Here is a 24,026-nt window from a genome sequence, read left to right on the forward strand (position 1 = left end):
CAAAACTTCAAGTAAAAAGTGGTCTTTTGACATCAATACAGTAAACTGGCAGACCACTAACCATCTGTGGATAAACAGAGACTATACTTTTGCTTGAGGACATGAGTATGTAGACATATTTTCTAAATATGTCTGTTCCTATAAAATAAAATAAAAAGTGCCAAATGAAACAAAAATTCTTTATTCCCATTATTTCTTAATTTTCAGGAACAGATAAAGTATTGATCAGATAAGATTAAGTACTACAATTTTGCTAAAAATCCTGACGTACAAAGCTGATACATACCCAAAAAGACTCAAAACTATTTTGCTTAAAAGTTGGTTTTTCTACAAAATAATAATTCAGTTGAACTCAGTTTAACTGTGATAGTGATGTAATTTAAGTTTGATTTTTGAATCGCCTTTTTTACCTCTCTCCCATCATTAGCACAGTCAAAAAGTCAATAACATTCAAACTGAAAACAGAGCATTCTGAAAAAGTAACTTAAAGTTTCTTTCAGTGTGTATTGTAATGAACCAATTATAAAGATTAGTGTTTAAAATACTAACTAGGAAGCAGGATGCTATGAGGCTTCATGACACCTCACTACACACATGAACTGTAACATTACATTAGATCAGTGGTGTTACACAAATTATACAGGGTTTACATTAAGTGCCATGCACGCAAGTGGATGGTTACAAATTAAATTATCAGCTTTGTTCTGCATTTGCTCATGTCTCTTTCACAGTAGAATGACTGTAGAACAATACTGAGGTTTAATTCTAAATTTTAACACAATTAAATTACAGATGTACTGGTGCTGCCCTTGTTTAAGAAGAAATGTTTGGTATGTGCTGAATTTTCCTTGTCCTTCCAAACATTCCTTGACCTCTTCAGAGACTCCATCCACCATCAATGATATGTTCAGTTCCAGTCACATAGGTAGACTAGAGTTGGAAAAATGAAAAGTTACACATGTCTGTATTAGTTTAACAATGTCCCATATTGACTGTACACAGAGTGTCACACACAACAGATCTGTTTTCTTCTTATCACTGCCCTAGTGTGTTACATTCTATTTTTTAAACAGCAATGAGTTTTAAAAGTTTATTAGTGTTTTGAATATCTCTCTAGCGGCTGGTTGACCTTGAGCATACCCCTGTGGAAACTTTGAGGCTCTGAATAAATCACAACAGATGAGCAATCATCAGATTATCATTTTATTTTTACAGAGCCTCAAAATAGAACTAGTCTGAATGAATCAAAATTACTTTATCCACTCACATGATACAGTGATATTACAGTCATAATATATGCTTATATTAATATCTTGAGAAATTAATAAGTTTCCACTATGTATAACATATAAGATATAATTAGTACCAGACTACTGGAATCTTCCTATTCTATGGAATATTACCATCAGTGGAAAACTGCCAAAAAAGTAAAACATATACAGTAAATAGAATAATAAAATAAAGCTAATTTCGATTAAATTACACTGGGCACTTTACAGTAAGTCCATGTTTGATTTTTAAATTTATGACTGTAATACTCTTGAATATTTGAGTTTTATGTCTCTTTTATATAATGCATGTGTTTTATATGTGACAAAAACAATCAAGGCATGAATTGCTTTATCACACCTGTTGGTGTTTTAGCTTTGATTGCCTAGATACAACACAGGTAACACTAGTAACCTTAGCAGAGGGTAAATAGTTTCTGCGAAATGCAAACTTAACAAATATTTTTTCTTGACAATAAATAATTTCTATCTGATAGAAAATAAATAAGAAAGGTGAAATAAACTGAAAGATAAAGTCTCAACTAGATTGAAGCTAATGAGGAGGAAGTCAGGATTTAATTTTCTGTGTAGCAAAACAAAAAAGGCACACACTATATATAAAACATTTACACTTTCAATTATTTTCCACTAAAGGAGAAAAACTGTTTCTGCCTTTTGTAACTTTAAGAAAAGTACAACTTTTGTGTTATTTGTGTATTATGTTTTTTAACCTAGTTGAATTATCTGATCACTTAATGTCAAGTTATTGTTTAGGTCTAGATGAAGATATTCCTATGAAAATAACTACTACTAAAGGAAGAATTAGAACTTCAAGCACTACAGGTCATTTTAAACTGCATCATCTTAAAAAATATCACTCCTGGCACAACCCTTTGTGTTTTCCAGGGTCCCTTATGATAGTGTTATCAAAGACAGCATAAAACTGAAAATTAAACATTAAATTACAGTCCCTGTCATTTCATTCTCTGAAGTGTCACACCCCTTCATACTGTAACTGTACTGTAACTCTTATAAATGAATAATTCCACACCCTTTTTTTGGACAACTATTTCCACATCCTCCTTGAGCAGACCACAGAACTTACTTCATCAGAGGCCAGGTATACACACAGTTGGGCCACTTCTTCTGCAGTGCACATTCTGCCCATTTTCTGTCTAGCAAGGAAGTCTTTTAATGCCTTAAAAACAAAAAAAAAATCAGCTAAAAAATGGAATCTATATGCCAGTAATGCCCCCTTTTCATGTCTAGCCCAAAAAGACTCTTGAAGAAAATATCTGTTGATTTTGGCAATGTGGAAATTAGTTCATAAACCAAACTAAGGTTACTAACCCCATTTGACGTCAGGACAAACCCAGGCACTCAGAACTAAAATAACTTAAGTAATGCCACCCGGTTGCCTTTTTGTTTTTACAACACAAACTTTCCAACCAACTTTTTCTCATCCTTTTTCTCACCACAGTCACGGAAGAAAATTCACATACCTTTAACTAGAAAACAATTCCATTACAGTCTAACAGGACTTAAGAAAACTTTGATCAGTGTTTATAACTAATATAATTTATACTTACAGTAGTAATAATTCCATGCATTTATATAGCAAACGTCTCACCTGGCTTATGTGCAGGAGCAATTATGTTCCAGCAGCTCCACTCCAGATCAGATCAGGTGAAGAAACAAGGGGTTACTTCACCGACTGGATTAAGGAGTCATAAACTGAGTAGGGTAAACTGCGCAAAGCCAAATTGGACTTTAATCAGGACACTGAGGTAACACCCCTACTCCGAAAATATTCCATGGGCTTATGTAGTGAACAAGTAGTCAGGACTTCAGCATCTCATCAAATGGATTGCACCTCCTACAACACGGAGTCCCAGGTCATCACAGTAGAGCACTGGTTCGGAAAGTTTAGTCTAGGAGTGCCATCTACTGGTCCACCAACACCACTCGCAGTATCAGCCTGGCTTTTTTTAGAGGTCTCCTATCCAAAAACTGACCAGGAATAGACCTGTTTTGCTTCTGAGGTCTGTTGAGATCAGGCTACAGGCTGATAAAACTGCTATCAATTTTAACTGCACAGTGCACCACACCTAATATAGCTAGTGTAAAGGAAGGACTATTTGAACCAGGAGATGATCTTTAGACACTGCTTTGCAATTACATGGTTCCTTGACATTTGATTTTATTGATGCTTCTGGCTATTAAAGGTACCTTGAAAATTTAATAAACCTGTGGAATTACCCAAGGGCCAAGATTGGATTAGCTCTGTGATCCCATTATTTATGTATTTTTTGCAGTCCTACAGTGATTAAGAAGAGCATTTGAAGGGGAACAGGGATCCCAATTTCTCAGGCTGGTCATTAAGTCTCGGTAACAAAATACATTCATTGAGAGTATAGAAAAAAATTACAAATCATAAGTTAAGCACAAAATCATGAACTTTGTGAAAGTATTGTATAGTCTCCATGTTGCTGCAAACCCCTGGTTTCGCCATTGGGTGAGAGTGAGAGTTTGCACGAATTGCGATGTGATGCAGCCCTTCCTGCTCACTAGTCACTGTAATGAATAATGTAATGTGATGTAAGAGCAAGTAAGTACAGGTTGTGCAGTAGACATTTCACTGCAGAAACATTCCAATGTGTTCTGCATGCAGAGTTAACAAGTAAGTAGTATTGTTGGCAAAACCACCTTGAAATCAGGAGCAATATTTCTATTGGATTAAAACAGATGTATTCACAAGCCTGCTTCTTTACAATGTAATAAACTGGAAGTTTTGTCGCCTCATTTTGAATCACAGAACATGGCACTGTGCAAACCTGGAAATATTGGCTATTTTGTGATATAAATTAGAGGCTTTACAAGTATATTTTATTTTTATTGAGGTTTGAAATGCACTCATCAATGCTGATTCTTTCTAAGCCTGTAATATAAAAATAGAATTGCAGTTCCCCTTTAAATTATTGTTATTATTGCTGTTATGACAACTGGTTTAACTGTCTTATGATTAGAAGAATATTTGAGGTTGTTTTATTAATGTCATATGTGTTATTTAATTGAGAAACAGACGTTTTAAATCGTAATAACAGCTTTAAATGCAGGTAGCAGGGATGATTTTAAAATTAGACCAAGTGGAACACTTACATTTTTAATATATTTATATAATTCATATATTAACACATGCAAATTCATTGTAATCCTTAGAAATAGACCTATAGTTTGACCTTCCTATGGAAACTGAACCAAAAAATGGTCTGCTGTCCTTCCAAGTCATACAACACGGGTCCAATCTTATTGAAGAAATGCTACATAGAGTCTAATATAACTGTTTTATCAGAAAGGTTTTAGCCCTGTAGCTCTGTGGCTCCTAACTCTGGGACTCATCACACCAAAACATACTAGTGCGTGCAAGAGAGACAGTGATATTCGAAATAAGAAATACCTGTTCAGGATCAGGTCTGGCCTGGATTCTTTCTCTCAATGAAGGTGTGTCTACAGTTCCTAAAATTAAGCAATAAATATAATACAGTTCAAACACAGTAATGACACATAAAATACTTTATATTTTCAGGCTACCTTTTACACCTTTTGTTAAAGCACTTATATGTATAGCTGCTATAGAACTCCACTTGCATTGATTGATAGCAGTCTAACAGCATGCTGATACACTGACCAAATCCTTCAGCCTAACTTTTGTACTTCCCGAGGTACTTCTGATGTGATTATACTCCATCAGGATAACACCCGAGCTCAAATTGTTCATGCAACAACAGCTGTCTTGAAAGACGAGATTGCGACAGATCGGCTATTGAACAGAATGGAATGCAATGACTTCCAGAGACCAATGAACAGAACTCCCAGAATAGCTTCTGCAACTTGATACAATGCATGCACCTCGCATGTACAGCCTGTATTGCTTCTATTGGACACCACACACACTACAAGTCTGTGACATTCACAGGACATCCTCTGTTGTTCAACACTCTCTGACAAATGATATTCAGCATAACAATTTACGTATTTTAATTTCATAAAATGTCATCTCCTCAACAAAATTTCAGCACAACTTAAAAAAAAAGGATTTGGTGATTTTCATTAATAAGTGTGGGAAACTGTTAAAAGTCTGCTACACAGTTACCTGGGCAAATACAGTTGCATCGTATCCCTTGCTCGATAAAGTCAGCTGCCACTGATTTGGTAAGCCCAATAACTGCAGCCTTTGAAGTGCTGTAAACACACCTGTTCACAACTCCTGTAAGAAGAAAAAAAAGAATAGAAAAAAAATGAGACACCTTATGTTAAGGTAGTAGCAATGCAGCAAAACACAGCTACAAATTATATTCAGTTTGTTACTTTGTTAATGTTTGATCATATATGTATTGGTTTTCATACAGAGAAGCTTTTGGTTTCCATGATTAGTCATAAATGTCATTGACAAATCTGTCTGGCTACAAAAATGATCAGGGTACAGTTTCATTAAGCGATCCTGAACCTTCCCAAATTAACTTTAAGATGAAAGCCTTTACACACAGAGATTTATTCACAAACACGTACTGCTGTAATAAATGCTTCCACAAGGTGCTTCCACAAAGTATTAGTTGGGGGGGGAGGGGTGCACACTTATGCAAACAGGGTGTTGAAAGTTTTTTAATTTCAATTATTTTTCCTAATAATTATCTATTTGTTTTTTTCTTGAATTGTGTTGGTTGCAAGGTCACATTAAAGATGGAAAAATGTCTAACATGATTTATCTTGATTTCTGGCTTTACATCACAAAAACCTGGAATTTCAATAAGGGATGTAGACTTTTTATATCCACTGTAAGACTCCAAGACATTGCGTGAAGACCTGTGCTGCATCTTTATACTTTTTCCATCGTATCTAATCATGGTGATTAGATATGCAAAGGTATGGTGGTATGTGGTATATAGGTTTTGAAAACACTTTAGGTTCTTTGCGAGGTGTCTGGTGGTTGTTTAAGAAACCATGGGACATCTTCTGCCTTGGCCAGTGGTTTACAATGTGGTACGGTGCCTGTTTTTCACCTACACAGTTGTAGGCAGGGGTGGAGTTTATTTTTCATCAGAGAAAGAGAGTAATTGAATCTTCAACTGGATTAAGAGCCTATCCTGGAAAGCAAGGGGCGCACGGCATGATACACCCTGGATGGGACTCTAGTGCATCTCGGAGCAGACACACACACTCACACCAGGGACAATTATCTCAAAAAACAAGGGAGGAAACCAGAGAACATGATGAAAAATCCATGTGAACACTGAACATACAGTACAAACTCCAAACAGACAGCACTCCAGGTCTGGAATTGAACCCAGGGCCCCAGAGCTGCAAGACAGCAATGCTAACTACTGTGCCACCATGAATTCAGAAAATTACCTTTTATACTGGATGCAACAGAAGACATGTTTATAATGTTTCCAGACTTGTGAGCAAGCATCTGTAGAAAAAGATGACAAAATGTCAAAACAGTCAAAAATATACTGATGTAAGTAAAGAAACGCAACACTTCCTCCTCCACACTCTGGCCCTCCCGTCTACGTGGAACAGGCTGAAGAGTGACTCATCTGTGAAGAGGACCTGATGCCACTGCTGACGAGCCTCTGTCTGGCCCAAGCCAGTTGGGTGTGATGTCTAAGAGGTGTGAGCAAAGGGCCTCTGACAGGTTGTCTTGCTCTAAGGCCAGCAGCATGGAGCTTTGCTGTCCTGTCACTGATACAGGCATTGTGTCTGCTAGCAGATTCAGAAGCAGTACAGGTGGCAGATCTAAAACAATCTCTCAGATGGACCAGTCTGATGCATCAGTCCTGCTTGCTGTGGTCACTCGAGGGCGACCGGATCTTGGACGTCATCTGTCCTGCTGATCTGCTAAAACTTTCTTTGACATTTATGCCAATGGCCCTCTCCCTTGATTCTGATGACATTCAAAGCATTATGGAAAGCACAGAAAACTGACTAAGTGTGGCCATTTTCTTGTTGTGACCTAAGCTTTGAATTAAGGCCTTTTTAAAAGTGACCTGATCAGGTATTGTTCCACCTGGACCTCGTTGGGTAAAAGTGCACCTAACGAGCTTTCGTGTGATTGACAAGTTGCAAAGCCTCACTGCACAAGCTGGATTGCTGCTCAGAAGGCTTAAATCAAATTGACAACTTTTTGGTATAGTACATAAGCTGTACCTATAGTATTCTCATTCCAGAAAATGTTGCATTTCTTTTTTCCATCAGTATATATTTACAGTAGGAATCTTTTAATCTTAAAAAAATGGATAATTAAAAGTACCAATGACCTTTGGCAGAAAAGCTTTGATCATCATGTACATGCTGCGAACATTGAGGTTCATTGTAAAATCCCAGTCTCCCTCCTCACAATCCAGGATGGTTCCGTGGTGAACAAAACTAGAGAGAAATATGACATTTTGGCTGAGATACTCAGATAGATGCCAGGGAAGATTCATTTACTCAATCATTATAAGTTTAAACACTCCTAAGTTAAAATACATAAGGGGGCTTAGAATTGTTTTTTTTTATTTTGGGGAATGTTCAAAATCAGGGAAAATTTAAAACGGTTCCAAAGCGAGCTGTTGCCAGCGGACTTCACACGGTCAACAGGTCTTGAACCTGTCAAAGAGATGGGCTCTCAGATGAAATAAAACATCAATTTGATATCAAAAGCTTTATATAATATATCAAATGAAACTTAGATATTTAGAGTTCAGTTACACTGCTTTACAATTATGATGGCTAGTAACCTCAAGACAGATGCAAACATACAGAAACGTACACATACCCAGCAACATTGAAGAGTACATCTATCCTCTCTAGTTCTTTGGCTAGGGCTTCAATTTGATCCTTCTTAGTCACATCAAGGACTCTGGTCGTGATGCCTAATAAAAGAAAATGGAGGGAAAAAATGAAAAAAAAGCAAAGAAGTTTAGTCTGAAAGCCCTGACTGGGTTTGTGCAGCAAGTCATCTACTGAGATTGCTGCCCTGATTAGCACGATCAACTGCCTGGCTGTGAATCCACATGTAAGATTGTACTGGCCATTCCAATTAGACTCTAGAAAGGACAGTGTGTGGCTATGTATATCTAATATATTATACATTGACAAAAAGGAAAACTGAATGAAGAAGGCAGTGAAGAGCATATGCTCATTAGAACTTCCAGTAACCAGTAACCTAAGCGTATCACAAACTATAGTAGCATTTGACAACTTTCTTCTCAATATAGAAGAGCATGTCTACGTTTCTACAAATCCCTTCAATTTCCCTGCTGCGTTTCATGACATTTCAGCGTGATACTATGCAAGCTTTTCATTCCCTTTCACAATCAAGCTCACATTTACTCTTAATAATCATAATTAATAATTCCTTACACTTATACAGCGCTTTTCAGTACACTCCACTCAAAATCCTTTACAGGTAATGGGGACTCCCCTCCACCACCACCAATGTGCAACATCCACCTGGATGATGCGATGGCAGCCATAGTGTGCCAGAACGCTCACCACACATCAGCTATCAGTGGGGAGGAGAACAGAGTAATGAAGTCATAGATGGGATCATTAGGAGGCCATGATTAAAGGCCAATTTGGCCAGGACACCAGGGTAACTTCCCTACTCTTTTCCTATCACTTTTGTGTATTCTGCATATTCACTTATGTTTTGGTGTACAGTACTAGTCAAAAGCTTGGAAACACTATATTCTATATATAAAGACTCAACAAGAGAATCAATTTGGTTGCCTTAAATGTAATCTCTAGACTCACTAATGCACTAGATTCCCTTTTCAAATCACCACCTTCAGCTGCCTTATAGCTTGGCATTAATTTTCTTTTCATTTCTCCACACTTCCTACCCCTAAATTGCAAATTTGAAAACATTTTAATAGGAAAAGAATTAAAAATAAAAACAAAATAGCTTGGCTGGATACGTGCCCACCACTTTTTAATAGCACTTCTAAATTTGCTCAGATGTAACCAGTCACGAAGCGTTTTTCAGGACCCTATGCAGACGGCAGAATCTGGAAGGGAGTGAAACAAACAGGAAGTTAACTGGCCTCCACCTATGTTAAATTGTGGTGCTTAATGTAATTTCAGGATAAATTTAGCAATTCCCTCTGACAGGTAGTGCATTTCAAAGCAAAGACTCAGCCACAAGCACCAAGATCTTTCAAAAGAATTCTGTGACAAAGTTGTAGACAGGTACAAATCAGAGGAATGGCAAAAAAGATTCAAAAAGCCTTGAATATCCACCGGAACACGGTTAAGATGAATATTAAGAAGTGAAAAGTGAATGGTAACCACCATGTCACTGTCTAGATCGGACCTTCCCACCAAACTGGATGACTGAGCAAGAATGATACTGATCAGAGAGGGCGCCAAGAGCAACTATGAAAGAGCTACAAGCTTTTATGGCCTAATAATTATAATTACATATCAAAGAACAGGACAAGCACTCAGATTGTGAAACAAACTTTCTTCTGACTGTATATAAGAGCTAGGAAATCCTTGCAGTTAGTCTGTTCTGAGGGGCAGACCTGGCACGCGTTGTTGGACTTATTGAGCTCAATAAAACTGAACCTGCACAAGACTGTGTCCTGCTCCTCTAAATGTGAAGAATTTCCCACATCCATTAACTGTTGAATCTTAATAATAATAATAAACCTGTATTTGTTTAATCACAAAACAAATCCGGTGTTTATTTACAATACATTTACAATACAAGAGACTCACTACAAAAACAGCACAAAGCAAAGTACAACTGACTAAATGATGTGTCGTGTCTGTTTATTAAAAATATTTGTGGAGAAACAGGGATCTGTATGTGCTGTGGTACTGTTGTCTGTGGGGTCAAATTTTATATGTAATGGTTACAGTATATTCTGATCTTTTTTTTTAACATATTGTAAGTTATACATATTGTAAGTTTGACATATTGTAAAAGGTCAAATATTGCTAAATCTAGGTGTGCAAAGGTGGTAGAGACCAATCTTAACAGACTGCTGTAACCGTTCTTAAAGGTGCTTTCACAGGAATACAGGATAGTGTAAATTTATCCTATTATGATATTTTAGTCTTGTATTTTAATATGCCATTTTTTCCTAATGTGGAATATTGTGTGTAGATAAGGGGACAAAAATCTTAATTTAAATGCAACTCTGAGGCACTGACATAACAAAACTTGAAAAGTTCAAGGGGAAGTAGACTTTCTATAGGCTCTGAATTCTTCCATCTCAGATACCTAACCTACCCTAAACAGACACCTACGGTAGCTCCTCTGTAATAATATACCAAATATGCTACACAGCGGAAGAAGCTGTGTGACGTGGCATGGCATCCTAATGTGCCTTCTTTCTACTAGGAAAACTGTCAGCTGGTAATGATGTGTTGGTGGCTGACTTATCAAATTAAGGTATATGCACAATAAATGTTCTGAGCATCCAAAGAAACTTATTATTTATAACTATAGCTCAGCAATTTCTTAAAGTTATTGTCAGGAAAATGACAATCTTTTCTGTAGCAGGTGCACTTGAGCAGAATAACACGGGTAAAATTTATTATGCTGATTAACAAGAGTGGTCAACAGGGGGTCTACAGTGAAGATGGCAGGCTAGTAACAATGTGCAATCGCTATTGGAAGCCCTATAAGTTCTACATTGGTGATGCATTCTTTACAAGGTTGTGGATTCTGTCTCATTCCTCTTGACAAGCATGTGCTGGTTTATTGGTCTCTGAGCAACATATCACCCTAGCACCCACAAGAACATCCAAGGCATAACTGCCATACTCTCATTTTGAGAGAAAGTTTCAGACACATGAGTTGCATGAAAATGTACAGTATGTTGCCAAGCCAGGTTGCGCTGGCAGCAAGGGCAGCAGGTGGGGTTTCAGGATTGTATCAGCGTCAGGTTGCCATTAATCACTGCCTGTGAAGTTCTGCAGGAATTAGCCCCTCCCAGCCACACCTTCACACACTCCCCTTCGATTCTGCTGCAGTGTGGTGACTCATGGCCTATCGCTTAATGTGTTTGCTGGTTATGGACACTCCAGGCAACAAGTGACAGTGTGCAGACTCACCCAAGCCTTCATCATAACTACAGCATGAACGCATTGTTCTCCTGATATGCAGGGTATATGAGGGCACCTCATCATCTGTGACCTCTCACTAATGAGTTCATGGAATGCTTATGCAATCAAGTCATTCAAATTTGTCATGATCGAATGAATAATGATGCCACCAAAAATGTGAATTCAACTTCACAACTTTATACATGCATAAAAAGGTTTCTTTTAAGTTTGTTTTTCTGAATTCCCTTACATTATTTTAATTTCTGTGTCCTGTCGGTTCTAAAGTGTCGTCTCTTAAAACTTTTAACATGTGGATCCAATATGTACCGTATCATAACATGATGTACAGTATCAGACAATACATACACACTTAATATCATACTGTATTAACTGTTCTTTGTTGATATTAGAAGTTTAAGCCAGCAGTGTATACTTCAGTAGTTCATCAAGTATAATTAGTCACTTTTAAGGAGATTCAACACCAATTAAGCTGGCAAATTTACTGGACTGCAAAGGAACGTGGAAACAGAAATATGTGGGTAACCTTGGGGCAACTCATTGGCACGGTTGGCTTGGAAATGATATGCAATCAAGCAGTCACAGGCACGACAACTCTTACACCTGAGCTCTCGTTCATGTAATGACATGCGTGACTAAATGTGATGCTTTCTGTCAGGCTGCAACCCCCACAGCTGTAGTGGTAGGTAGGCAGTTGAGGTGGTAGTTTTGAATAATCACTCCAGAATTGACACTGACTTAATCATTGGGCCAGGCTAGAGCTGTGGGTGACACATCATACTGGTGTGCAGGAGCATAGAGTTCTCTTGATCCTCAAGGCTCAGACGCAGTGATTCACATCAAGAGAGGTAAACCCAATGAGAAAAAAATATCAGAGTCACTTCCTATCCCTTAAATGCACAGGAAAGGTAAATGGCAGTCACCCACACCATGGTTCTCCACACACATTACAGGTTTCACACGGGGGGGGGGATACAGTCATTTTATTTGAACAATTCCTTTTTCTAGTGATGAAACAAAATGATCACAAGGTGTTATGAGGAACCATAAAATTCGGGAATACCATTCACAAATTTACAAAATTATTCAGAACCTTAACCTTATAAAATTATAAAATTATTCAGAACCTTAACCTTATAAAGAACCTTTGTTTTCCATAATGTCAACAACTGTTTTACTATTTTACTATTAGTAAAATTTACTATTTTACTATTAAATTATTAATCCAAAATGGGATTTTACAGCTTTCTACAGATCTTGTGAATTGTGACCTTCTCAGAATAGCATACTAGCAACTTCACAAACATCCTGTAAGGATATCACATAAAAAGACAAATGACCTCCATATTATACAGACACTCTGTATAATAAATGAGTCAATTCACCAAGAATTAATGAATAAATAAAATAAATATTGTATACTTTGACAAACAGCTTACTTATTGTTGTAGTGAGGAACCGTATTTCAGTTTGTATCATGAACTGAATGCTTCCCTCGGGAGGGGGATCAGAATACCTCCTGGGTATCCCTGCCTGTCGTAAGAGGAGACTAAAAGGGTTGTGTCAGGAAAGGCATCCGATATAAAACCATCTTGCCAAAACCATGGTTGCAAAGAACACAAAGCACATACCGGATCGGTCGGGGCCCGGGTTAACAACGGCCGCCATTAGCGCTGTGTCCCAACAGGGTACTAAAGGAAATTATGCTACTGTGGGGAAAACTGTAGAGTGGGGGCTACAGAAAAGAAACAAGGTGAAGGGGCCTAGAAGGAATGTTAAGTCAATGAGAGTGGGGAGTTGGAATGTTGGTACCATGACAGGGAGAGGGAGAGAATTGGTTGAAACTATGGCAAGGAGAAAAGTGGAGATCTTGTGTGTGCAAGAAACCATGTGGAAAGGAAACAGCTCAAGGCACCTAGGAGAGTGATACAAGATTCTATACACTGGAAAGAGTACAAAAATGAATGGAGTGGGTGTGATAGTGTGCAAAGACCTAGCAGACAAGATAGTGAGGGTGGTTAGACACTCAGACAGGATTATCAATGTACAGGTGGCTTTTGAGAGCGGGTTGTGGAATATCATCTCTGTATATGCACCACAGGTAGGAAGACCACAGGAGGAAAAGGATAGCTTCTTGGAAGATCTCGAAGAAGTGGTTAGCAGAATCCCAGGAAATGAAATGGTGGTAATTGGAGGAGACTTCAATGCACATTTAGGAGAGAAATGCCCAGATTATCCAGATGAACATTGTCAGAGAGGGCTGGGAGAGAGAAATGAAGAAGGGGGAAGGCTACTAGATCACTCCAAGCTCTTGAATTGTTTGCAGTGAACACAAGGTGCACGAAGAATTATGAGCAAAAGGTGACATACAGGAGTTGAGGCCATGATACTAAAATAGACTACATATTAGTGAGAAGAATTGATAGAGCGAAAGTCCAAGATGCTAAAGTCCTGCCCTATGAGGCTGTTACCAGACAACACAGGCTACTGGTGATGGACATCACAATATTGAAGGAGCGAAGAATAAAGCAGAGAAAACACCCAGCACGACCAAAAGTGTGGAAACTGAGAGAAAACAAAGTAGATTTCAACAGGCTGGTGAGAGAAATGAAAAATAACACAGAGGAAACAGAGGAGCCTTCAGTTGAAGAAGAGTGGACTGAGATGAGCCACATCCTAGAAGAGGCTGCTTCCAGGGTTTGTGGAAAGACAAGAGGAGGCAGACTGAGGGAAAATGAAGAGTGGTGGTGGGATATGGAAGTTCAGGAAACACTGAAGGAAAAGAAAAAAGCATACAAGGCACTGAAAGATGGCACTGGAGAATTACAAGAATATAAGAGACTAAAGAAGGTAGCAAAAAGAAGTGTAGAAAGAGCAAAGGAAAGAACCTGGAAAGAATGGTATGAGAAACTTGAAACAAGGGAAGGAGAGGACCAAATCTACAAGATTGCTAAACATAGAGCGAGACAGAAAAAATATATTATCCGGGTGCCGGGTGGCAGTACTCAAGGATGAAGAAGGCAGAGTCTTGACTAAAGAAGAACAGATCAAGCAAAGATGTCTGGAGTGTAGCGGCAATGCTTGTTAATAAGACAGAATTAAGTGTTTCTGTGCTTTCCCAAATGAGGCCTCATCTCTCTGTTCATCTCTGTGGTGCAGCCACAGAGAAACTATTCATACAGGCTGATTTAAAGATGTTTTCTTTTGATAAGGGACAGCTCCCAAAGGGGGATGCACTTAGCTAAGCCTGGCTATCATGATCAATCATCAACCATTGGCGCCTATCTGTCTAGGGAGTGCCAGATGGACATCTGGATTGCATTCCTAGGTGTCAACCTCTGTGAATTGGCTTCATTACTCTGCTCTCCTCCCCACTGATAGCTGATGTGTGGTGAGCGTTCTGGCGCACTATGGCTGCCGTCGCATCATCCAGGTGGATGCTGCACATTGGTGGTGGCGGAGGGGAGTCCCCATTACCTGTAAAGCGCTTTGAGTGGAGTGTCCAGAAAAAGCGCTATATAAGTGTAAGCAATTATTATTAATTATTATAAGAGTAGGTGACTCATATCTCACCTTGATCAACCAATCAGGGACTGGTAGGGCCAAGTAACCCACGTGGGACTCTGATGCCCATGGAACTTTCAGCCAATGAACGAGCTGAAGTTCCTCCAGGTAAAAACAGGCAACACAGAGGGCCTGGGAGGACTATTCAGTGGAATTCTGTGGACTTTTCTAAAGGGAATTCAAAGGAGAATTCCAGGGCAGGACGGCCCAGGAGCAGAAGGCTCCCAAGGGCAGGACATTCTCGTAGCGCGCCTCCTGACCATCCTGAGACTCAGCCCGGACAACCACGGAACGGCCAGTGTGTCCGAGTGCCAGAACTTTCCTTTGTTCTAAGAGTCTAGAGCGGAGGTTGCTAGAGAGTAACCAGAGGATCCACCTGAGGTTAGCACCAGCAGCAAGCCTCGTGAACAGGTTGGAACTGTGGACAGCTGAATCACTATTCAGAACTAGCGCTTCATCAGGAACGAACCGGTCTTCTTCCTGACCTGCTGGGACCCACAGTCATCTTTTCTCCTGTGCACAAACTGTGCTAGTTAAAGCCAACACTAACTAGCCGGTCAGTGAGCACCAGCAGCGCACCGTCACAAGCCGCACAGCACAGCCTGGCACTGAGCCAGAGAGCGCGGATTGGACAGCAACAGCCTGCAACTGTTTCTTTGAGCCCGCAGGAGATCTGAATCCCCAGAGATTGGATGAGTATTCAACTTCAATGCATTACAGCTCGAGGATTCAATTGTTATCCCAATCAGTTGATATCAATTTAATTCCTAAGAGTTATGTACTTGTTTTGAGTATCCAATGTAGAAGTTATAACCAAGTGCATTTACGAAACGGTCTAAATGAATGATATACTGAACGTATGTCCTCTTGATATGTGTAACACTTTGTAACTGACTGAATATATACCTTTTGTATTCTGATAACCCTCTCGATAAGATCTGTTAGGTTTATATGCATATTCTATGTATTAATAAATGTATCCTCGTGTATTAGTACCTGTGTGTGTGCGTTGTTTGAGTTATATCGCATGGTTGGATTCTAAAGCCATCAAAATAATCAATTTTGTGATTTACTGCTACAATTAATAATTGTCCCAGTAAATGCCCAAACCCTACAGAACTGGTGCCTTCAGAGAGCACACCACAGGAGTACATCAAAAATCTGTTGAAGAGGGGGTTGAAGAGATCGCTTAACAATATTGCAAAGGAAGAGAGAATTCCAGAAGAATGGACAAAAAGCAGTATGGTTGCCATCTACAAGGAGAAAGGAGACCCAATGGAGTGTAAAAACTATAGAGGAATAAAAGAGAAGAGGAGATACTATGACCAATGCTGAGGAGACAAATGGAGGAAAACTGAAACAGGTTGATGGCTTTAAATACCTTGGATCAAAACTGGTAAAGTGGAGAGAAATAACTGGAATAATCTGTGACAGGAAAATTCCTAGAAAGTTAAAGTGCAAAATGTACAAGACTGTGATTAGACCTGTACTACTATATGGAGCTGAATGTTTGGCAGTTGGAAAGAGGGAAGAGAACGTGATGAGAAGAACTGAAATGAGGATGTTGAGATGGATTCTGCAGATTTCAATGAAGGATAAGATCAGAAAAGAAGAAATCCGTAGACGATGTAGGGTGGTGGATGTAGTTGAGAAGATGCGAGAGGCGAGGTTACGGTGGTATGGACATATCATGAGGAGGGACGTTGAGGAAGTAACAAAAAGGGTAATGGAATTTGAGGTGGAAGGTAAGGGGAAGGGGAAGAGGCAGGCCTAGATAGAGATGGATAGATTGTGTGAGAAAAGATATGGATGTATGTGAAGTGAGTGAGGAAGATGTGCTCGACAGAGACAAGTGGAGAAGAGCAACCAAAGCAGCTGACCCCAGGACAGTCTGGGACTAAGGCTGTGAAAAAGAAGAAGAAGAAGATCATGAACTGAATGCAAGTTATTTCTATAATTTACCTAGAAGATAACATCCACAAAGTCTTCAGTGAAAGAGGGAGCCTATATAAATAAACTAAACACTGTATCCGGTTTCATCTATTTTTTTACTCTTTATTGCACACCAGATGGCAGCACTAAACTGTCCTTCAGAGACAGAAACAAGAAAGCAGTTACATTCTTAACAGCAACTCACCTGGGTAACTATCCAATTCTTTAAGATTTTCTTCATTGATATCTGTAGCGATGACTTGAGCACCTTCTTTGGCAAATGCCTAAGTATGTACAAAGAAAAAAAGGTTATTCTTTTGATGACAAAAAAAGAAAAAGGGAGATGTGTATTTTTTACGATTTAATTATTTTTTACATTTTGTGAGAAATGGCTCATGGTAGCCATCACTGAAGATTGTGGGCAATAGTAAGAAAATGACACAAATTACAGTCTGTCTGGGGGTTCAGGACTAGGCTAAAAGTGCTCATTCAGAACTCTGACAGCTCTGAGAGACTCTGAACTCAAACACGAATTGGCCAAACATCACTAGTGTTAATTTATCCCCTGTCTGCTACTTCACATTCTATTTACTAAGAACTGCATTGGCTTTCTATCTGATACCAAGTCAACCAGAAGAAGTGCAGGAACTGTAGTTTTAAAAAATGAATCATGGTTTAGTTAAAAATTAATCAAGTTTCACAAATTGGCCATCTTAAAATGTTATTGGTACAAAAAAAAACTGCCATTTTTAAAATTGTTATTTAAACCTATTTTTAGCGAAAAGCATTTGTTTTTTTTTCAAGAAAGTAGTTATCTTCAGTGGCATGTTCATGAAAGTTATGAAACTATAAGGACAGTGGATCCGATTGTCCCTGCAGGCAAGGGAGATCATGGGAGGAGATGGGACATCGCTGCATACAGTAGGTGAATGCATTTTCTAAGAATTGTATCAAAATTGCTTGGAGTACCCAGCAAAGGATTAGAATCCCACCCTGAAGGGAATCACATGCTCTCAGTCTGCTGAACATTACAGTAAATTGATACATTCCAGCCTGATGAGCCTCTAGTCTTGAGTATGAACTATTTTCTATAACAGTGGGAATTTATATCACTAATTAGGGTCAGAAAAAGATTAACACTGGAACACTGCGGAGGTTTTTAAGTGTGACCAGATGGAAAGTGGCTACTAATTATCTGGAGATAAGTCTTAATGGGATGTTGATGTGCTTAATCTAATCAATCTAATTGAAAATAAAAATCACCTGCAGTTGTAACTCTTTCATTTCTGTTCAGAAACAGAGACTTAAGTTATAATTGTGAGAATGAAGGGCTACTATAGTGATGTATAGCTTAAGGGAGGCTTATAAAAATGTAGCAGTTTTGTCTTTCAGCATACATTTTACATAAACATCTTCAACTACGACTTTTGATTTTATAGTTTATGATGCTGTCTTGTTCATTGTTCCTTATGTTTAGCTTCTTCCTTTTGCTACATGTTCAGTATCTCTAGCTCTTATTTAATGTCACTTTTGTAGAATTCTTAAATTCAGATTAAATTTAGATCTTAAAATAGTCTTCCCTCACGAACAATGTTGTAAAATAGCTTTAAAATTATATTTAGTTTACATCTAAACACCCAGTTTACACAGAGATACAGTATGCCAATGTGAGTGAGCTCACTGCTGCTACAAAGTGCCATTTCTGTACTATAGAGTGTCTTAGTGTGTGGAAGCAGTATGGAGAACAGATCATGATTTGTCCGGGAGATTGAGAGGTGGGTCTCTGCTGTACCCTTGTCCCTTGGTACAGTACCTCACTGACCACTCCAGTACAATGTCCAGCTTTACAAGTGGATAAAAATACACATTGGATAAAAGCATCAGCCAAATACATTGCATATTAATAATGAGCTTTATATTTTTCTTAAAAAGAAAAAGAAGGTATGAAGGTGTTCTGCAGATCGGCTTTGCAGAACAGCTTTGGAAGGGCTGCAGCCCTTAAGAACTTAAGAAAAAGAACTTAAGAAAAAGAAGGTATGAAGCTGTTCTGCAAAGCCGATCTGCAGTTTTTTATAGCCCCTCACAAGCCACAGGATTCTAGACTGCGGTGCTCCTTTCCCATACTTTACCCCTGATCTGTCAGTACATAATGGAAATCTAAGAATGAGAATTGAATATTTGGTACTATTTAGTTACAAATCATTAACAATGTACATTCATTTTCACCATTAATTATGATTTACCCCCGAAAAAGGATAAAACACATAAAAGATGTTGGTGAGCCGCCTGTCTGAACAACAACATGGAAATGATTATATGTAGCTTCAATGGCAATGGTCTCAGAGATTCCTTCCATATAAAATACCATATATTACCAAAGCTGCAGCCCTTCCAATTCCCTGGGCAGCAGCTGACATGACAATCAGCTTCCCATCAAGTCGGCCCATACTGGATACAATGTTAACTGAAATAAAGAAAGAAAAGAAGTTAATGGCTCCCAAAAACTACAAAATAAATTACAACCGAACAAAATCAAACCTCTTCTATTCTTTTAGTCACAGTCAAGCACCTCATGACATGTAACAGGGCCAGCTCACTAACCAGAACATTAGGTTAGTTGGCACAGTTCTGGGAAGGTGTGGTAAATTCCTTCATTGACTGACTACAGTTGTTCATTAATTTAAAAAATGTGATTATTAATCACAGGCTTTTGAATGGCCTGTCGGAAAGCCATTGTTATGAGTGCAGACCGCACTGTATACTGCAACTTTATAAAGCAGCCTGCGTCTTGGCCAAATCACTGGCTCACAATGACCAGGATTTCCCATGGTGGCATGTAACTGTCCAAGCTTGGGTTTGAGCCCACTCAAGTCCAGTGTTTATAGCTCAACAGTGACTCCTGTGGTTTGCTAAATGCCTTCAGGTGCTGTCAGTGACAGCTGCAACACAACAACTCTGTCTTACAAGACTCAGTTTGGAACAGGGCAAACTGAGAAAAAAAGCAAATGGTAATTAAAACAAATTACAAATTGAAAACAAATATTCATATATACTGACTTGTTGAAAGCAAAATCAGTTGTTCCACCCTCATATGGAAATGTGCTCATAACTTTCATAGCTTTCTACAGTACACAGTGAAATCCAAAATCACTTTTGTTTTGGATTCCAAAACCTATACTCACAGGATACTGTTCTTCTAAGTGTAACTTTTACATGATTATGATTGCAAGGGTAGGATTATTTTCGAGAAGCAGTTTTCATTTGACATTTTTCAAAAACAGTAAATAAGACCAAAACTACACAAAATCTGAACACTGTCAAAACCCTTATAGTTCTATCCATATTACACAGTATGTGACAACCCACATTTGAGTTTCTTACTGTACCAAAGAGCCCCTAAAGAAAATTCAGACAGCTACAATATAAGGACTGGGTGATAATTTGACTGCAGCAGTCCTGTCCTGATGCCAGCAGATCTGAGATTTACCTGTACAGTACCAGTAGAGAGTTCAATATCAATAATGTCACAATAGGGTAGAATAAACTGATGGCAGGGGAGGGAATGTGTTTTTTTTCCAATGTACATAATCTTCATTAAAGTCAGATCAGGCAATCAGACCTAGAATCTGAGGACAAGGTTAAAGAAACCTGTTCCAAAGTAAACTACACCTGGACACACCAAAACCATGAGTAAAAAGATACTTATAGTCCCACATGAGAATAACATGCACAGAGACTAGGGAAAGCCTCATATGATCTTCATTCTATGAAGATTTACAGTAAGTACAACATTTTGATTAGAATTTTTGAAAGTCAGAGTTAGTTGCCTTAACAGAAAAGCCATGTGTACTCTTCAAAGACCAATTCAAGAGCTGTGAAAGGTTTTCACTAAGCCTTTAATACTGCAATATCAAACTCAGTTTCACCACGGCCCACACGATGACATTACATTTCCTGGGCCTCATACATTTTTCATCCTACTAATTAATAATTATACTGCATTGTATATTTTTTATTGACCATCTGCACACATTAGAATGGAATTTGTTGCCATTAGCTATAGATTCTGGTAACCTACAACAACACTAGAGACATTTAGTATATAATGATCTGCTAGAATATGTATTTCTCTAAAGTGAGGAGACAAAGGGGAATTATTCTAATTAGTTTAGGAGAGTGGAAAAGCCATGTCTTTTGAGATTTTGCAAAACCTTCCATTAAATGCCAGTGTGTAATTAACTAAGCAATTATAGTGTGTCTGTGAACATTATCATAAATTACATCTCACTCTGTTTGGAGATACTAGACTTCAAGTGGAAGCTAAAATACAGGGATGTCAAGATTAAGCAAATAACATTCATGGAATAAACTAGATTAGCGATTTAACACAAATGTTCAAACACTGCAGTTTCCAACAATGTATGGATAGTTATTTACACACGGGTACTTCTAATCCTTTTTTTCAGTGTTCCAGTTTGCTGTTTGATTGGAGAAACTTAAAAATGAAAAACATTCTGCACAAGGCTAGCCATCTTGATTAAAGGTGTTTTTTTCCCATAAAACAGAGTAACAGTAAAATAACTTCTGAAATCCTAGGAGCTTGTGTATGGCCTGTAAAAGCTGTAAAGGGAAACAAGGTGCAGTCTTGCACTGTGGTCTGTGATTCCAGGATCTAGGCTCCAGACTGCCATGACCCTTTACCAGGAACAAGACTTTCTGTGAAAAGATGGAGAGTAAAAAGAAGAAAAATGCAGCCATGACGACACTAATGTGCACTGATAAAAAAAAGAAATATCTATCCATATCCATTTTCGTACCTCTTCATGCAATTCAGGGTCGTGGGGGAGCCAGAGCCTTTTCAGAATACAAGGTGGGATATACCCTGGATTGGATACCAGCGTTTTGCAGGGCAGACATAGACACACATGCACAAACGCACACCAGGGCCATTTTTTCTAGCAGCCAATTAACCTACCAGTCTATCTTTGGACTGCAGGCAAAAATTGGAGCACCAGGCAAAAACCCTCTTAAACATGGGAGGAACTTGCAAACTCCACACAGACAGCACCCTAGGCCCACAATTGAACCCAGGGCCCCAGCACTGTGAGGCAGCAACGCTAACCACTGTGCCACCATGACACCCAACAAGACATCACATTTTCTTTGAAAATTTGTAAAACTAAAAAAGTGGTGCAGAGCTACCATATATCCCTTTATGTTAAAACAAGGTGCCAATTTGTTAGCCATTTGTCAAATTGTTTTTGTGAAGTGAATCAAAATCAACGATAAACACTAGTTACGTCTTCCAGAAATTGTAATAGTTTGTACTGGATTATGATGATATATATTCTCCCTGAATTCGATTATCATTGAGATCCTAGGTGTGAAATACAACATATCTGTATGTACAACCAAACCGTTTTAACCAATAAAAGCTTCCCAGATCTTTTTACAGGACATTTTTCAATGACATCTGCATGTGGAAGAACTCTAAATTCTCAGATAAATACAATAAATCCAGTAATTTAATCACAAAAAGCAGGAACAAAAATATGATTCAATGCTGGATGACAGGACTTTGACTGCCCAGGTTTAAGGAAGACGGAATTCTACACATGGTTTTACATGACAGTTTTTCTCAAGTAACCAGTCTGCTGCCACTTACATTGCAGATGTATTCTTGTACTGTAAGTCACTACCATCATTTTTTCCTAACCTACAGACTGAAGGTCCAAAGAACATACAAAACTCATGCCTTTTAGTAAAAGATTACACAAGATTTAACTATCATTAATTTGGAGTTAACCAGATAACGGCGACAAACTACAGACTTTGCCTCACTACGTAATTTCCCCTGCTCTTCTAATCTGATTTTTAAAATATAAATCGTGCAAAACCTTCTCGGAAAATAAACTATCCGACATCAGAAACCTGCTTATTCAAAACAAGGGTTTAGGAGCCTATAGAAGCATAAAGGTGCAAGGCGAGTCTAAACCAAGACAGAATGCCAGTCCAGTGTAGGACTCGCACGCAAGACAATTTTGCAATCAATTCTTAGACACAAAAAAGTCCCGTCAAGTGCCTTCAACTTTCACATTGCTTAAAAAATCTATTTAAAATTCCATTTCGCCCTGTTAAGCCTCTTTCTGCTTCTAAGACTATATTTATGCGCGCTTGAATGCACCGTACTGCACAGGTCTAGCTACACAAGAAGTGCAATCCTGTTTGCGATTAGCTACTGTATATCTGATACAGTTTTGCAGAATGTTAAACTGTTGCAAGGAAAATGTTTATCTTTTAAGCAATAAAAATAAATAGCAAAAAAAGAAAATGCAATAAAAGCAAACCAGACAAAAAAACTCATCCCTTAAGATTATAATTTATAGCAATATTTTAGGGGCGTTCTGAAGAATATTAAGCAAACGTCTTTGTATAACTTACCCTCACACAGAGCTCCGTGAAGCTACAGTAGCAACATGTAAACCTCTGCTCAGAGAAAACAGAACTCCTGAATCAGATTCCGCGCTTATTTCAGTTTTTAACTTTTTGTCATATCAGAATTATAGCCTCTATTAAAAAAAAATTCTATTGGTCAAGGAGGGAAAGCGGAAGGACGGAAAGCGGAAGAAATTGAATTGTACACTGAAGGTTAATAGGAAAGTACGTCATCAGATATTTCAGTTTTTAGCTGACATGCTCCAACTGCTAACTGAGGCTGTCAGCAGTTGTGTGGAGATGGCACGGTTTTTGTTCGTACTGTAGTATTTTGGCGGCCTTAAGCCAGAAATAAAGCTGTTACAGTATGCAGACTCTTTTTACATACATACTCTGTTTCTCTCGACATAAAATGCTAAATTTATCTTCCCCCGTGTAGTAATGAACAGACAGGAAGATAATAGCGAGAAAAAAAAACTGGAATGAAAAATCCAGAAACCACCAGTAAAACAATTAGCTGCCTCGTAAACAAGGAATATTTAGTGTATTGCCGAATGTTTTTCAGTTTTCGTGTTTTTTGTTGGTGTTGCATATTTCATTTCTTTAACTTTTCAGGCTTTGACTGTCACTGTACATTCATTATTCCATGGATTGTCATGTTTCTGTATATTCAGAAGTTTACTTGAATTTTGTGATTACATAAAGTTAAAT

The 24,026-nt window shown here is 38.3% G+C and overlaps 1 protein-coding gene across 1 annotated transcript; it reads right to left on the minus strand.

The window, feature by feature from the left end:
- Positions 1–162: 162 nt before the first annotated feature.
- Positions 163–23,519, minus strand: bdh2 (3-hydroxybutyrate dehydrogenase 2). The gene is made up of 10 exons (XM_088626549.1): positions 23,322–23,519; positions 19,256–19,344; positions 17,086–17,164; positions 8,086–8,182; positions 7,586–7,694; positions 6,678–6,738; positions 5,422–5,535; positions 4,726–4,784; positions 2,374–2,466; positions 163–930 (listed from the first exon to the last, which is right to left on the minus strand). The coding sequence occupies exons 2-10, from the start codon at positions 19,325–19,327 to the stop codon at positions 877–879; spliced, it is 738 nt and encodes a 245-aa protein (XP_088482675.1). The 5' UTR covers positions 19,328–19,344; positions 23,322–23,519; the 3' UTR covers positions 163–876.
- Positions 23,520–24,026: the final 507 nt, after the last annotated feature.

This window comes from Lepisosteus platostomus, chromosome 1 (assembly GCF_059453375.1).
Source record: "Lepisosteus platostomus isolate fLepPlt1 chromosome 1, fLepPlt1.hap1, whole genome shotgun sequence".
Taxonomy (NCBI): domain Eukaryota; kingdom Metazoa; phylum Chordata; class Actinopteri; order Semionotiformes; family Lepisosteidae; genus Lepisosteus; species Lepisosteus platostomus.

Coding starts and splice junctions, on each gene's coding strand:
- bdh2 (XM_088626549.1), bottom strand. CDS start 19,327: ATGGGCCGACTTGATGGGAAGCTGATTGTCATGTCAGCTGCTGCCCAG. Junction 17,165..19,255: donor TTGGAAGGGCTGCAGCTTTG/GTAATATATGGT, acceptor GTACATACTTAG/GCATTTGCCAAAGAAGGTGC. Junction 8,183..17,085: donor AGAATTGGATAGTTACCCAG/GTGAGTTGCTGT, acceptor TTCTTTTATTAG/GCATCACGACCAGAGTCCTT.